Source organism: Cydia amplana, chromosome 20 (assembly GCF_948474715.1).
Source record: "Cydia amplana chromosome 20, ilCydAmpl1.1, whole genome shotgun sequence".
In the NCBI taxonomy this organism is placed as follows: domain Eukaryota; kingdom Metazoa; phylum Arthropoda; class Insecta; order Lepidoptera; family Tortricidae; genus Cydia; species Cydia amplana.
The window spans coordinates 8,510,268-8,523,133 of record NC_086088.1 but is presented as its reverse complement, the minus strand read 5'-3'; the positions used below and the strand labels follow the sequence as shown (position 1 = coordinate 8,523,133).

General features: G+C 36.3%; 2 protein-coding genes across 2 annotated transcripts in view; one reads left to right on the top strand and one right to left on the bottom strand.

The window, feature by feature from the left end:
* Positions 1-1,583: 1,583 nt before the first annotated feature.
* LOC134657586 (transmembrane protein 80-like) overlaps positions 1,584-12,866 on the bottom strand; it is a 418,575-nt gene continuing 407,292 nt past the window's right edge. Inside the window, exons 2-3 of the mRNA XM_063513163.1 lie at positions 2,045-2,367; positions 1,584-1,821 (exon numbers count right to left, since the gene is read on the bottom strand). Coding sequence (XP_063369233.1) covers positions 1,628-1,821; positions 2,045-2,285 — 435 coding nt within the window. The 5' untranslated portion in view covers positions 2,286-2,367 and the 3' untranslated portion in view covers positions 1,584-1,627. The remainder of the gene's footprint in view (positions 1,822-2,044; positions 2,368-12,866) is intronic.
* Positions 5,840-12,866, top strand: part of LOC134657382 (equilibrative nucleoside transporter 1) — a 38,339-nt gene continuing 31,312 nt past the window's right edge. The window contains exon 1 of the mRNA XM_063512923.1: positions 5,840-5,960. Coding sequence (XP_063368993.1) covers positions 5,870-5,960 — 91 coding nt within the window. The 5' untranslated portion in view covers positions 5,840-5,869. The remainder of the gene's footprint in view (positions 5,961-12,866) is intronic.

Sequence of the window (12,866 nt, the reverse complement as noted above, 5' to 3'; positions counted from 1 at the left end):
CAATCCTTGAATAGGTGTATAATTTCTACCAAAAGGCCACAATATCACTTCCGTTACTTTTGGGCTGGATCACAGAAGGCCTAGGCTGCCTATTCAGACTATGCATGATATATATTATTTGGACCAGAGACCAGAGGCGGAGCCACATCTGAACTTTAAACCCACCAGCTCATGATTTAACACTGTATGCACCTTATTCTACAAGTCTCCAAAGATTTTATATAATGGACAGCCAATATTTGTGGCTGTCCATTACAGAAGGGTCCTTATAATTCAAGTACAATAAGGTCCTTTTTATCTGAAATTCCAACAGAAATTTATATAGAAAGGTCCTTATTGCACATGAAACATAAGGAAACCCTTCTCTGTTGGAAAGCCACATTTGATCTAGCTTGCATTTCGGTATCTTTGACAATCTACAGACCTTAGTCCAGCCCAGTATACATTTACCTATCTCTGGGTTAAATAAATATACCCATCTAAACCTCCAATAAAATAGTGATTGGCGACATCTAGTGGCACAAAGTTAACTTTACTCATTACAACATGAAGAGAGCATAAAAAGGTAGGTAACACACTGAGGAACATACAGTAAAAACTCCTATAAACATATTCTTTTACATCAAATGCATAATATTAAAATAGCACACCATAAAAACACACTATGTGATTTTTAAAGAGAACATTTTACAACTGTTAGCACATTGTAAGATTTTTTCTGTGTTTTTACACTTGTGGTAGAAATATAATTCTAAATATTGGCAAGAGGAAGAAACTTTATCTATATCAATGTAAAAACGTGTGATAAGAGTGGAATCACCCGTTTCATTAATCTTCATCCTGCATAAGTACATAAAAAGTTTTACAAAACAGATTCTGTTTTGTAAATGTAATTGGAGTAGTACTCAACCGTTAAAAGATTTTATAAACATTTGAGAGATATAGATTCTTATGAAAACATATTTAATAACATAGAATAATATTCCAAAAAATTAGGTAAAGATATATTATATTATGGAAGTTCTTTATTTCTCAGCTTTGCATCAAATATACTTCCATGTTTTTGCACTTCCCTTTGTAAAGACTACATGTAAAGAAACGGTCTATAGAAAAGACAGACAACTTATATTAGTCAAGCTGTATAAAAAAAATCTATGGTCATTTATAAATTACTCATAAAAACTCTTCTTGTACTGCTGATAGAACTCTAGACGCTTTTCATACAATTGGTTTCAGTATTAGTTTTATATTATAACAAATTACAATACAATATGTAGTTTGAGGTACAGAACATTAGGGCCCAAAGAATCTGTAATTTTCTGGATGCAACAGGCATTAGTAATGAACTTTTAGGGCGTCACAATAGACCAATGCTTGGTCATGCGGCACTCAAAGGCCTACCACCTCAATCATTAATAAATATATGTAGTTTTAGTTATAATGTACCCACAACACAAGCTTTCTTCAGCTTACCATGGGGCTTAGTCAATTTGTGTCTAATAATAATGTACTATAATGTAAAATCGTAATGTAAAAAATGTAAAATTGTTTTATGAATAAATAAATAAACAATAATAATATCCTTGATTTGTCTCTCTGGTGGTAGCGGTATGGTTTGATCAGCTACTCAATCGTAAGAGGGGTCCCGACACATGGTGACTATGAACATACATGCAAACACAAACTCGGCTAATTGCAACAGCAACATCAAGGTACACCATATAAATTCAATCCGAAGTACTACTTGTTGCCAGTGCAAGAGATATATCACCCCACCAATAGAAGGGAGTGTGAGGAGCACTGAAAACATCACTGGAGGATCTGTAGAAAGAAAATTTATTAGTTTACATTTGTATATACTTACACTATTAACACTATACAGATATTTTCTTCAAGAATTGAGCAATGGGAAGAAAATTGGTACTCTGGTATTTACTGGAGGAATGAAAGAGTTAAATATTAGTAATTACTCAAGTATAAATGAATTCTATTGCAGGTATGAAGGTGATCCATCAATACAAGATATTTTGTATTAATAGCTTACCCTTTTCGCTAAGGCTACCCTTCCTTCCAAGAAACAATCTGGCTGCTTCCACCATAAATAATCCAATGAGCACACCATAATCTCTTCCAATCAATATGTAACCTTGGGTCACAATTTCGTATTTTCCACTAATAAGGAAAGACTTCAGTACAAGAGCGCCCAGTTCACATGTTGAGAAGAGTCCAAAATAAAATGAATTTATATACAAAAGAATCTCATATGCTAAACTAGGATTAACCATAGTGTATTGATGTTATTTTGTTTCAAAGAACACTTGCTGTTTAATTTGCACCAAGTAAATCCACTTTAATTTTAATACACTGCTAAAAAAATAGGTATTTTTTTGTATTAAATTTTAAAAATAGAACACGGAAACTGCAAGAAAAGAAATTATTGTTACGATTGCTAGTCTAAAAAAATCTGCCTTTAGGTTGACACTATAATAACAATAATATATAGTTATTACTGTTCTATATTATAGTAAATTTAACTTAAAAACATAAAATAAAAGAAAAGACCATTTGCGCTTTATGAATATTTTGTAAACATGTTTAAAAAAATCATTAGCACTACAACACACTACAATACTACAGGAAGGCTGAAGGCTGGCAACCCGAATTTAAGTGCAATGAACGAGGCGGGCCGATGCGGTCGTGTTGCACTGCACGTGTCTTTATAGTACTTTAGATTTATAATTTGAGTATGGACAGTTAACTTTTATAAATAATTTGACATATCACTTGTGACGGAACATTTCAACCAGTAGTGTACCTTGACTATGATTTGGTAAGTACTAGAAATAGTCTCCTATATTTTTGTATATTGAGACGACCACGCGCCAAACGCCCGCCAGCACGTTTATTTGCTCCCGAGTCCCGTTGCTTTGCAGTGGATTTTTATATTAGTTTTGTAAATTATAAAGTCAAAGTTTGAACCCTTCCATGAGTGTATAAAGCTGTTTATGGAAAAAAAAGTGACCGTTTAAGCGGCGGTTGCTAGGCCAGTATGTAAATGTAGTTTGGTTAGGTTCCGGATGAAATCTTAGGGTCACTTCACTAATGTCGGTCTTATCATAATAGGAGTTAATTTCGGAATGTTGTAACTATCGACCCGTATCATTAGTTAACTATTCAAAGTGAAGGGCCGTTGATAGCTGGCCAGTGAATTGCAACGAAAGTTTACTTTTTCTTATTTACCAAAAACGTTTCTTGTATTAGAAATCGGAAGCCGAAAGTTAACTAGTTTTCTTTCCTATTATTGTTGTATTGTGTTCGTTGATAGATATCTATAGCATTTGTTTTGTTATTTTTAATTTTAAATAATAATGTTGTATGATTTGTCATTATTGGTTAGACAAGTAATTTACTTATACTTTTTTATAGCAATAATTATAGGTACCTACTTAAATACCATCAATGATGAATATGTAAAACAAAAATATGTATCTATGCATCTACATATTTACTTTCCCTGCATTTTTTAAAAATAATGAATGTCTTACATCCCCTTTTACACAACATAATTGACTTCTTGGTTCAAACATTGTTAAGTGACTGGCTTTTGTTTTTTATTCAAACCCACAGTCAATGAGTCATTGAATGGGTAATATGCATTTTTAGCTCCTTTTGTTGTGAATACAAATGACTGGTGTGTTAATATGAGTACACATTGAAAGGTACAGTCAGAAGAAGTAGCTAAGCAGATGAGGTGTTCAAAATGACCTGCACACACTTATTCCCTTAACAATAAAGTTGCGTTCAGTTGTTTATGAACACCCTGCCCACCTAGCAACTTCTGCTGCTGACTATTATGTTCAACAGCGAAGACAATTTTGAACTTTATTTTTGATAAGGTATTATGATATAGGATAGGATATCATGTTTTCTCATTAGATAATGAGTGTACCTAAATATTAATTTAATCAGTGACTCATAAAATACTGAACCCTTAGACCAAGTGATAGAAAAAGTGGGGGTTGTGTCGTATCAGATAGTCAAAGAGCTGGCGCAAGATAGGGAATGCTGGAAGAACTTTTATTCTGTTACTGTTTCCAAATTCAAAGACAAAACAATTTATTCTGGGTCTCAGGAGGTTATAAGAATTTATATAATATACTATTAATACTAACATTGAGCATCTGATTCTAAGGTATAAGAAAATATTTATAAAAATATGTTGAGCTTTAAATACTTGAATGCTTAAATGTTACTTGTACACTCAACTAATGACACCATTCTGCAATTTCAGCATATGCATATTGTTTACAATGCAAAACATATTGAATTCTGCTGATTGTCTATTCCACTGCACAGATCACAAGTTTTAATAGGTACCTACTATACTAGGCATTGTTTATCATCGGTTTACAATATCACAAACCTTGACATATTCCGTTTGTGATGTACAAACATGTAAAGATGATGTCTTGCTTAGATGTAATTATGTATCTATAAGATACAAATGTTTACTGATGATAGGTCCAGTAGGTACTTATCTGTAGGTAAGTATATAGGTATGTTTCATTGTCATTGTTATAAGGCAGAGGGAATATATTTCTCATGTGATTTTGAACTTTGTTTCTAAGTGATAGGGTTCTATTTTGCATAGTTTCTGTCACCCTTATGACTTCTCTCTTCCTTGTTGTATTCCTCATCAAGTCATCAAATTAATAGTAGGTACTTTATTACCTAATCAAAGTTTATAGCTTGACATGACTTCAATAAGTTAAGAAATAAAATATTACCTTTTATATGCGCTAGAAACTGATATGTTTGTCAACCCAAATTTTAAAAGCGTCATCACACTGTCGAACCTAATGCCAAAAAAAAGCTGTCCATTAGTTCCTTGGTTATTATTGACCAGTATTGTAACTTGGTTGAAATCGATTTTATATCTATTAATTTTATTATCACAGGCCACAGAGGCAAGTCATTGTTATGTAACCAAGTCAAGTGACTAGACTATTGTTCTCTTTGTAAAACATCATTGTACCGAATAAAGATAAGATAATGTAAAGTGAATAGGTATTTAGATAATTATGCACAGTAGCATGGGTTGTGCGTACCTACATATTATGCAAGGTCGTTAAAATACTGAATTCCTGCCTATTTCATTTATATTACTGTCCAGGTTCTGCAAATGGAGATTAGATAAATAAGTAGAGTTAGACCAAGAAAAGTCTGCAACGATTTTGATAGCACATGCAGTGCAAGTGTTATTTTAGACATCAAACTTCTATGAAATTGCAATGCGTTATGCTATCAAAATCGTTGCAGACTTTTCTTGGTCTGACTCTAGTAATGATCGAATGATTGGGTCATTAATAAAGAACAAAAGACTAAATGTCAGTAAGCATTCTCTACCGCGGTTATAAAGAGATTTAACACATTCACTACCAGCAACCCGCTAGGCGGGTTCTCTGTTTGTAGGCGCTTTTAGCTTTGACTTGGGAACCTCTGTGTACCTTTTACTTATATGGCTTAGGATATCGATACGTAAAGGTCGTAAAGTCAGCAGTAGTAGTAACAAAAATTCTCAGAAATTATGTCACTAAGTGTAAGGCCTGAGTGGAGGCTCGAAGCGGAGCGTTCGGCGGGGCGTGGAGCGTGGCGTCGAGCTCCCAAGTGATTTGAGCAGCGTGCACTAAAGCCGCTCCTATACGTTTGCATTTGTTTAACATGCACGCCGCACGTCCCGCCCCGCTGCACGCCCAACTCGAGCGTCCACTCAGGCCTTACACTAATAAACTCAATTTGTTTCAGATAACCTCGCTTATCAAGATCATTAGACTACTGATGTGCGTGTTATGATATTGGAATAGCGGCAATGGAGATGTCGTATCAAGGGGGCGCGGAGGGGGAGAGCCTTCTGCGACCAGATCAGAGGAATGCCGTCGTCATGCCCACAGGAGCGAGAGGTGAGGCTATCTTTAATTCCAGAATCATCGGCCTTTGCGTCTATTGCAGACGATTTATGGTGTAACACCGGAGAGACAACCTCTCCACGGACATTACACCGCCTGGGACGGAATTAAAACGTAGGGATGCCCAGCACCAGCATTACCCTCTTCACTATTAACCCACACGAAAGGCGAGCCAATACTTGTGGAGGCAGGTCGGCTGCAGGAATCTGCCGCTTATTTCAGGTTGGACCCTACTCGCGCCTTACGGTAACTCCATTCCGGGATTTAATTTTGGAGTATCCTTCTAGATGGATTGCAAGCCAATGCTAAGAGAATAGTACCTATAGAAACAACCTATTCAGCGTAATTCTTTTTTTAAAAGCATCAAGCAATTATTTGTAGGTAATGGTAGGAAATGAGCCCTTTTAAGTTAGCCAGCTACAAATCGAACCAGGTAAACTAAAGCCACTAAAGCTCGCAACGTGGGTGCGGGGCTAAAGTAATCTAATATTGTGCATACCTCATGCTAGTAGCGAGTAGCGAGCTACTGCTATATTGAATGCCGACCACTTAGCATGTAAAACGTACTTTTATTCTATTTTATAAATAGGATTTTGTGGTTTCTGTGCCTCAAGGAAAAAAACAGAACGTTGAACAGCTAGTTTTTCTCCGGTCGTGTTTTATTTTACATTGTATTGGATCTAAATACATACTAAGTTTTAAAACTAAGTAATTAAAACTACTTCCCACAATACAAACGTTTTAGAAATCATCTTTGAGAATCTCATTTTGATTTGCCTTCAATATTAGATTTAAAAAAAATCTAATCCCCTCTGATTATTAAGTTACGCAATATTTATGTAGATCCAATAACCTTCGACTTAATTAACACTTGCCGATGATAATTTGGTTGTTTAATCAATAATGGTTATCCAATGATATCAGAGTTGTATCACGATTGTGCCTATATCTTATCTGTGCTAATATATTTAGCCTTGAGTGGACAGTGTAGCTAATAGTTACTATTAAATAGTTTCTAATGGTTAAGCCAATCATTGCATTTATCCGTTTTTTTTTATCAAAACTTGAATGAAGTTTTGTAGTAGCTTATCAGTATGAATTATGCAGTTCTCATACAAGTTGCAGTTGTAATGCAGTCCGCCTCTCGCAGGCGCGAAACGCTTTTAATACCATAGACATAAATGATTAGACTTTTAATACCTAGATCTAGATTAAGATCTTCTTTTAAATGATAGGGGGAAAGAGATTATTATGAAAATATATCTTGTTTTAGAGAAAGAACATTTGGAAGCGAATTTGATTTCCTTTTGATTATAAGCCAAAGTTACGAGATTCGTTATGTTATGAATAGGGGTCACAAAACCGCGCGTATTTTTAGAAAGCCGGTTTTTCGGTTTTTGTGATACAGCAAAACCGGGTTTCCGGTTTTTTCGGTGATTACGATTTTACGTATAATAAGTACCTATTTTTAGGACTCAAAACTTCAATCAAAACTTCATAACTTCAAAACTTTTATATTCTGTCTTCCACGACATTTCTATTTACTTTATCTTTACCAAGACCATCAAATTCCTCCTCCTCAAATACCTCATGGTCAGCAATTCTAAAACTAAATGCCTAAGCAAAATATTACGTGACAACGGTGTTGACATAGTCCTCCTTCAGGAAACACACCGCTGATGATACCCAACTCGCTAAACGAGGTAAATTACCGGGATTTGATTTGGTAGCGGCCACTACATCAGCTGAGGATATTGGAAATCTGATGAGGAAGGCGATCATGGACAGGGCAGATAGGAACAACATTATTAAATTGTACAACGGGACTTAATCGCGTATCTAAGTAGTAAAATCGTGAAAGTTTAAATCAGTGAGATAGGAACAACACTTTCTTAGCCGCTTCTATAACAAAGGCAAAGTAATGATCAAATATTTTTTTTATCTACTGGATGGAGAAGTGACCACTGTGGACCTAGTCTTCACAACAAGATTAGTGGACGGTACTCCAGTGGCCGTCGAACAGTATTACGTACTAGTGGATTCTGTGGATTTCCCACATTTTCAACACCGCCCAGTATAAGTTGTCATAGGTCTGAAAATACCGATGGTTGAGTCGTATCCTGCAGAACACCACCTCGCGGAACGCGGAAGTTTGCTTATGCTAATGACCTGGCCATAAGTGACACAAGAATACAGCTTGAAGAGGGAAACAAACCCTGAAAAAGGACCTGGATCTATTAGACGACTTTCTCTGCCGGTGGCGTTTGTACCCCTGCACTTCTAAGACCGTGGTGTCCTGCATTCACCTGTGTGCAACAAACTGGCCAAGGAGCCGAGGAGCAAGCCAGGCCAAGAAGCTGAAAGTAAAATTCAGGGCAATCTTATCAGCCACAACTTCCTAAATATCTCGGAATCACCCTGGATAGAAAAGCTTCAACTTCAAGAAGCACCTAAGCAGCCTATATGTAAATCTAAAGACCCGTAATTGTTGCTCATCAAAATAATTAAACTATGTATTATTATGTAGGTACGTAAATAAAACTGTAAAATCGAAAAACTCGAAAAAGCCGGTTTTATCACAGTTAAAACCCGGTTTTGGCAATTGGCTGAAAACCCGGTTTTTCCGGTTTTTTGGATTTCGGTGAAACCGGGTTTGTGACCCCTAGACTTATGAAGCCTTTACACTACTCTTAATGACTATTTATTGATATAAATAAAAGAAGTTAGTAGTATGAACATACAATAGTAAAACACTTATTGCACAACCAAATTATGTCCGTATCTATTTCAGATCTAGTTTTGTCTAATGTCTAATCTGATAATGAAATCATACCATCTAAATATTTACCAATAACATTATAAGTAATTAAGGTGCCTTGTGAGTTACGTAATATTTTGTCATTCAGACTTTAAATTAAATATGATATAACCAAAACAAGGAACTACTTTATTATATTTATACATACCATCGTCTATAAAACTCTACACTGTTAAATGACAATTCGTAATGCTGAGGCCCGATTTACACTGATGATTAGTGCTAAGTGCTAGTTCATGCAACTGCTAATTGCATTTAGTAGCAAATGTATGAACTCGCACTTAACACTTATCAATGTGTAAATCGGGTGTACACCGAGCTATTAATACTATGATGGACGATGTAATATAGGTAATAGATGTTGCAACGACCGAAAAATCTAATGCTTAATGAGCGTTTCTTTTTTGTAAAATTTCCATACAGTTTTCAAACTTTCCTTTTTGTTACCGCCATACAAAGTATATGGGGAAATGGTAACACAATAGGAAAAAACTCTGGGACATTTTTTATCCCATTAGGATCGAAAGAGCTCGTGATTCTGAGTAGAAATAACACAAAATTGGCAAAGAAGGTCACAATTTATAAAAATGGCAAAAAATAAAAGAAACGCTCTAATAACATGTTGTAGCTAATATTAGGTATAACCGGATTAACTGGAACTCCATTTTCAACTCCTGCTTGTAATATTAGTTGTATATTGCTGTTCAATACAATTTTCGTGAATCGCGACACTCGAGACATCTACTACAGTCGCCATCAAATATATCGGAGCGGCCAAGCTGTTCACAATATCTGAACTAATCCTATTGTCTATTGTTAAGAAAAACCACTCGTGCCACGTGCCACAACCACCTGCATAAAAAATCGTTCGTTCACTTTACCCAGGTAATGGAATTACAACTCCTATGGAAATTGCAATAAGATTCAAAATGAACTAATGGATAAATATTTTGTTAGGATGTGTGTGGTCCGTTCAACTCAGTACTTCGGTTACTGAGTGCCGGCGAGTCGAACGCTACAGAACCAGTCTAAAATGTGTCACCGAGATGCGTAACAAAGGCGCCTTATCGGAGAGCTCACCTACACTGGTTTTTTGAGCGTTGGACTAGCCCGCGCTCAGGTGCCAACTGCCAACTAGAATAATTAAGACCCATTTTGCAGGTAAGTAGCACGTGCGGTTTTATTGAACAATAGACAATAGGATAAGCTCGATACTAGATGTCGACTATGACAATAATAAGCGTTATGGTACCAAAACTGATGAATGGAGTGACCACTCTATGCTTACTATATTTCTCTATGGCAGTGGTTCCTAACCTTTTCAGTCCGGTCACCCCTATGACTAACTAGGGAACCTAATTTTACCCCTCCTCCCAATGGTAATAAAAAATAAAACGTGTACGGTTGGTGTATTGTTATATTAGGGTAGCTTATTACCCCCGTAAAATACCAGCTTTACCCCCACGGGGGTAATTACCCCCAGGTTAGGAACCACTGCTCTATGGCATAGGTCACAGTTTAACTCTGGTTTACTTAGCCTTCTCGGCTACTAGGAAAGAACCATGAAACAACCGATCGACTAGAGTTTAAACAATAGGACATTACCTCTCATATATCTGGAAATCCACTCCGAAACTTCCTAACTTGGTCGTGTCTCATGTCTCTTTCATTCTCAAACGATATCAAGTTAATGAGACGGCAAGTTTCGTATTTCGCTATGCACAGACATACCAACCAGCGCCGACGGTAGATTTTATCTAGAGAATTGGCCTGTCCAATGCATTTTTCTCAGTTGTATTGTTCACAAAGAGTTCTAAAAAGCTTTAAAAACGTCAGCAGTTTTTGTGGCTTCTAAAGAGATTTTTCGAGATTCTTATTACTTCATAGCAAAATAGAAATATAGTGTGTTCTCCAAAGTTGTATTATTGAATTACATCTATTACTTAAATGAAATCATAAAAACACATGTCCGCAACTAAGGCAAATTCCCACACTGGAGGCATACCGCGAAAACCGAACTTCGCAAATTGCGGGAATCTTTCTCTTTTACTCTAATTACGACACAATTAGAGTGACAGAGAAAAATGCCCACAATTGACGTACTTCGATTTTCGCGTTTATAGCCCTGTGCAGCAACCTGTCACTTCAAGCCCCCTTGATTATCCATCTCCGATCTCTGCAATCTAGACATACGACAATATAATTGATATGATACTATAAATCACAAAATTAATCTTGAATATATCACTAACGTACACCATAAGACAATCATAGCTGATTCAACACAATACATTCCGAAGCTCAGAATCAAATCATAGCGACAATGCTCAATTATTAAACTCAGTTAAGTCTATCAACTTTGTTTATTCTAGCGGACTACGTATCCAGGGCAAATTCTACTTTATGAGGAAGATATAGAGTCGACAATGAGTCTTGTATGGTAAAAGGGCTATTGGGCAAGCCTTTTTATAGCCCCTTGATTGTTCGGTCGTTTTAAATAGGGCGCTGTAACAGTTAAATGTAAATTTTGGTGAAGAGGAATGTTTCTACCATTATGAGGGGTAAACTGACTTGAAACAGATTAAACTTAACTGCAAACTTTCTCATAAAATGTTATTTAGCGAACAAAAATAACCGACCCAAACAAGAGTGATTTCATGATTTCGATTCTACAAAAACTCACATACTAAACATGAACGCTGAAAACAATACACTCCTTTTTTTGGACAGTCGTGTAAAAAGTCCATGCCATGCCACTCTGCACCGATTTTGACAAAACCAAGTGTGGAGCTTGTGGAAGTGGAATTAAATTTAGCACGGTGGCTCCCTGCTACTCGATTAAACAATATAATGAAAATAATACGTTTAAATTAATGTTTAATTTCTCAGATAACGTTTATTTTACCGTTTGGACCGATAACATTTGACATAAGCATTAATATAACGTCACTGTCACCAAGTCACCTATAATAAAGTGGTGATACGGTTAATACAATTGTATTTGGATCCTAAATAGTGATATACAATAAAAACATACGTACACTTTTGAGATAACGTCGCGTACATTCATCAGAAATGTGTAAACATTTTGGAACATGAGTTTAATGCAATAAAAAACGAAGCTTTGAACCATTCGTAAGTTCAAACTCTCTTTACTAAATTAGATTTTAAATTTAAGTAGACACCAACCACGCGAACTTTGTACAAACAGCGATAACAATTCATACATATCCCATAGCACCGCATACTTGACGTAGCATGATGGTAACTTAGCGTGGTCGAACTCTCGGTCATATTTGTTTTGGACGTCTACCAAAGTCAATGAGTAGTGTGCGTCTGCGTCCCTTTGTAATTGTATTGTGGCAGATTCACGCAACTCTACGACCTGCGCCTATTTTGCGTGACGGGGGTTGGGGGTAGCTAGTCCTGCCAGCCTAACTCAAGAAATCCTATCAAACATTTGATGTTTAGTAGGACCTCGGGGAGATCTCTCGGAGATCCGAGATGTTTTGCACCGTATAGAGCCACTCCGTTACACTCTAGCACCACATGAAAGGCTGTTCTATCTCGGCATAGGGGTGCGACCCTTTAAAACTGATTGTTATCTTCTGCGTAGGGTTGTCCAAGATTTAGGTATTGTGCTGCCAAAGTGTAACACACAACGTAGAGACCCCACACTCAAAAAGGTTGGGGTTGGCAATTATCAGACTAGCTTTGGTAGCATCGTAACAACATTACTTAGTGCCCGAAGTTATGTGGTATGCTAAAATGCGGTCTTCCTTAGGAACTGGTTGAATTTCTGCTTGCAAGAATTACTAGCAACAGTAGCAACAGATTCTAATAAAAACAGTTTCAAAGTTTAGGATTATATAGAGATAATAGCCTGTAAAAATCTACACAGAACATATTTTTATCAGTGATAATATTTTCTTGCCCCAATGACCAAACTCGATATGTCTTACGCACATGTAACTTGGACATTATAATTTATTGTATGTACTTGAAATTACGACCACCCTTTTGGAACAAATGGCGCCGAAGATACTTTATGTGATGCCGGTCGATTGAAAATTCCGAGCGGC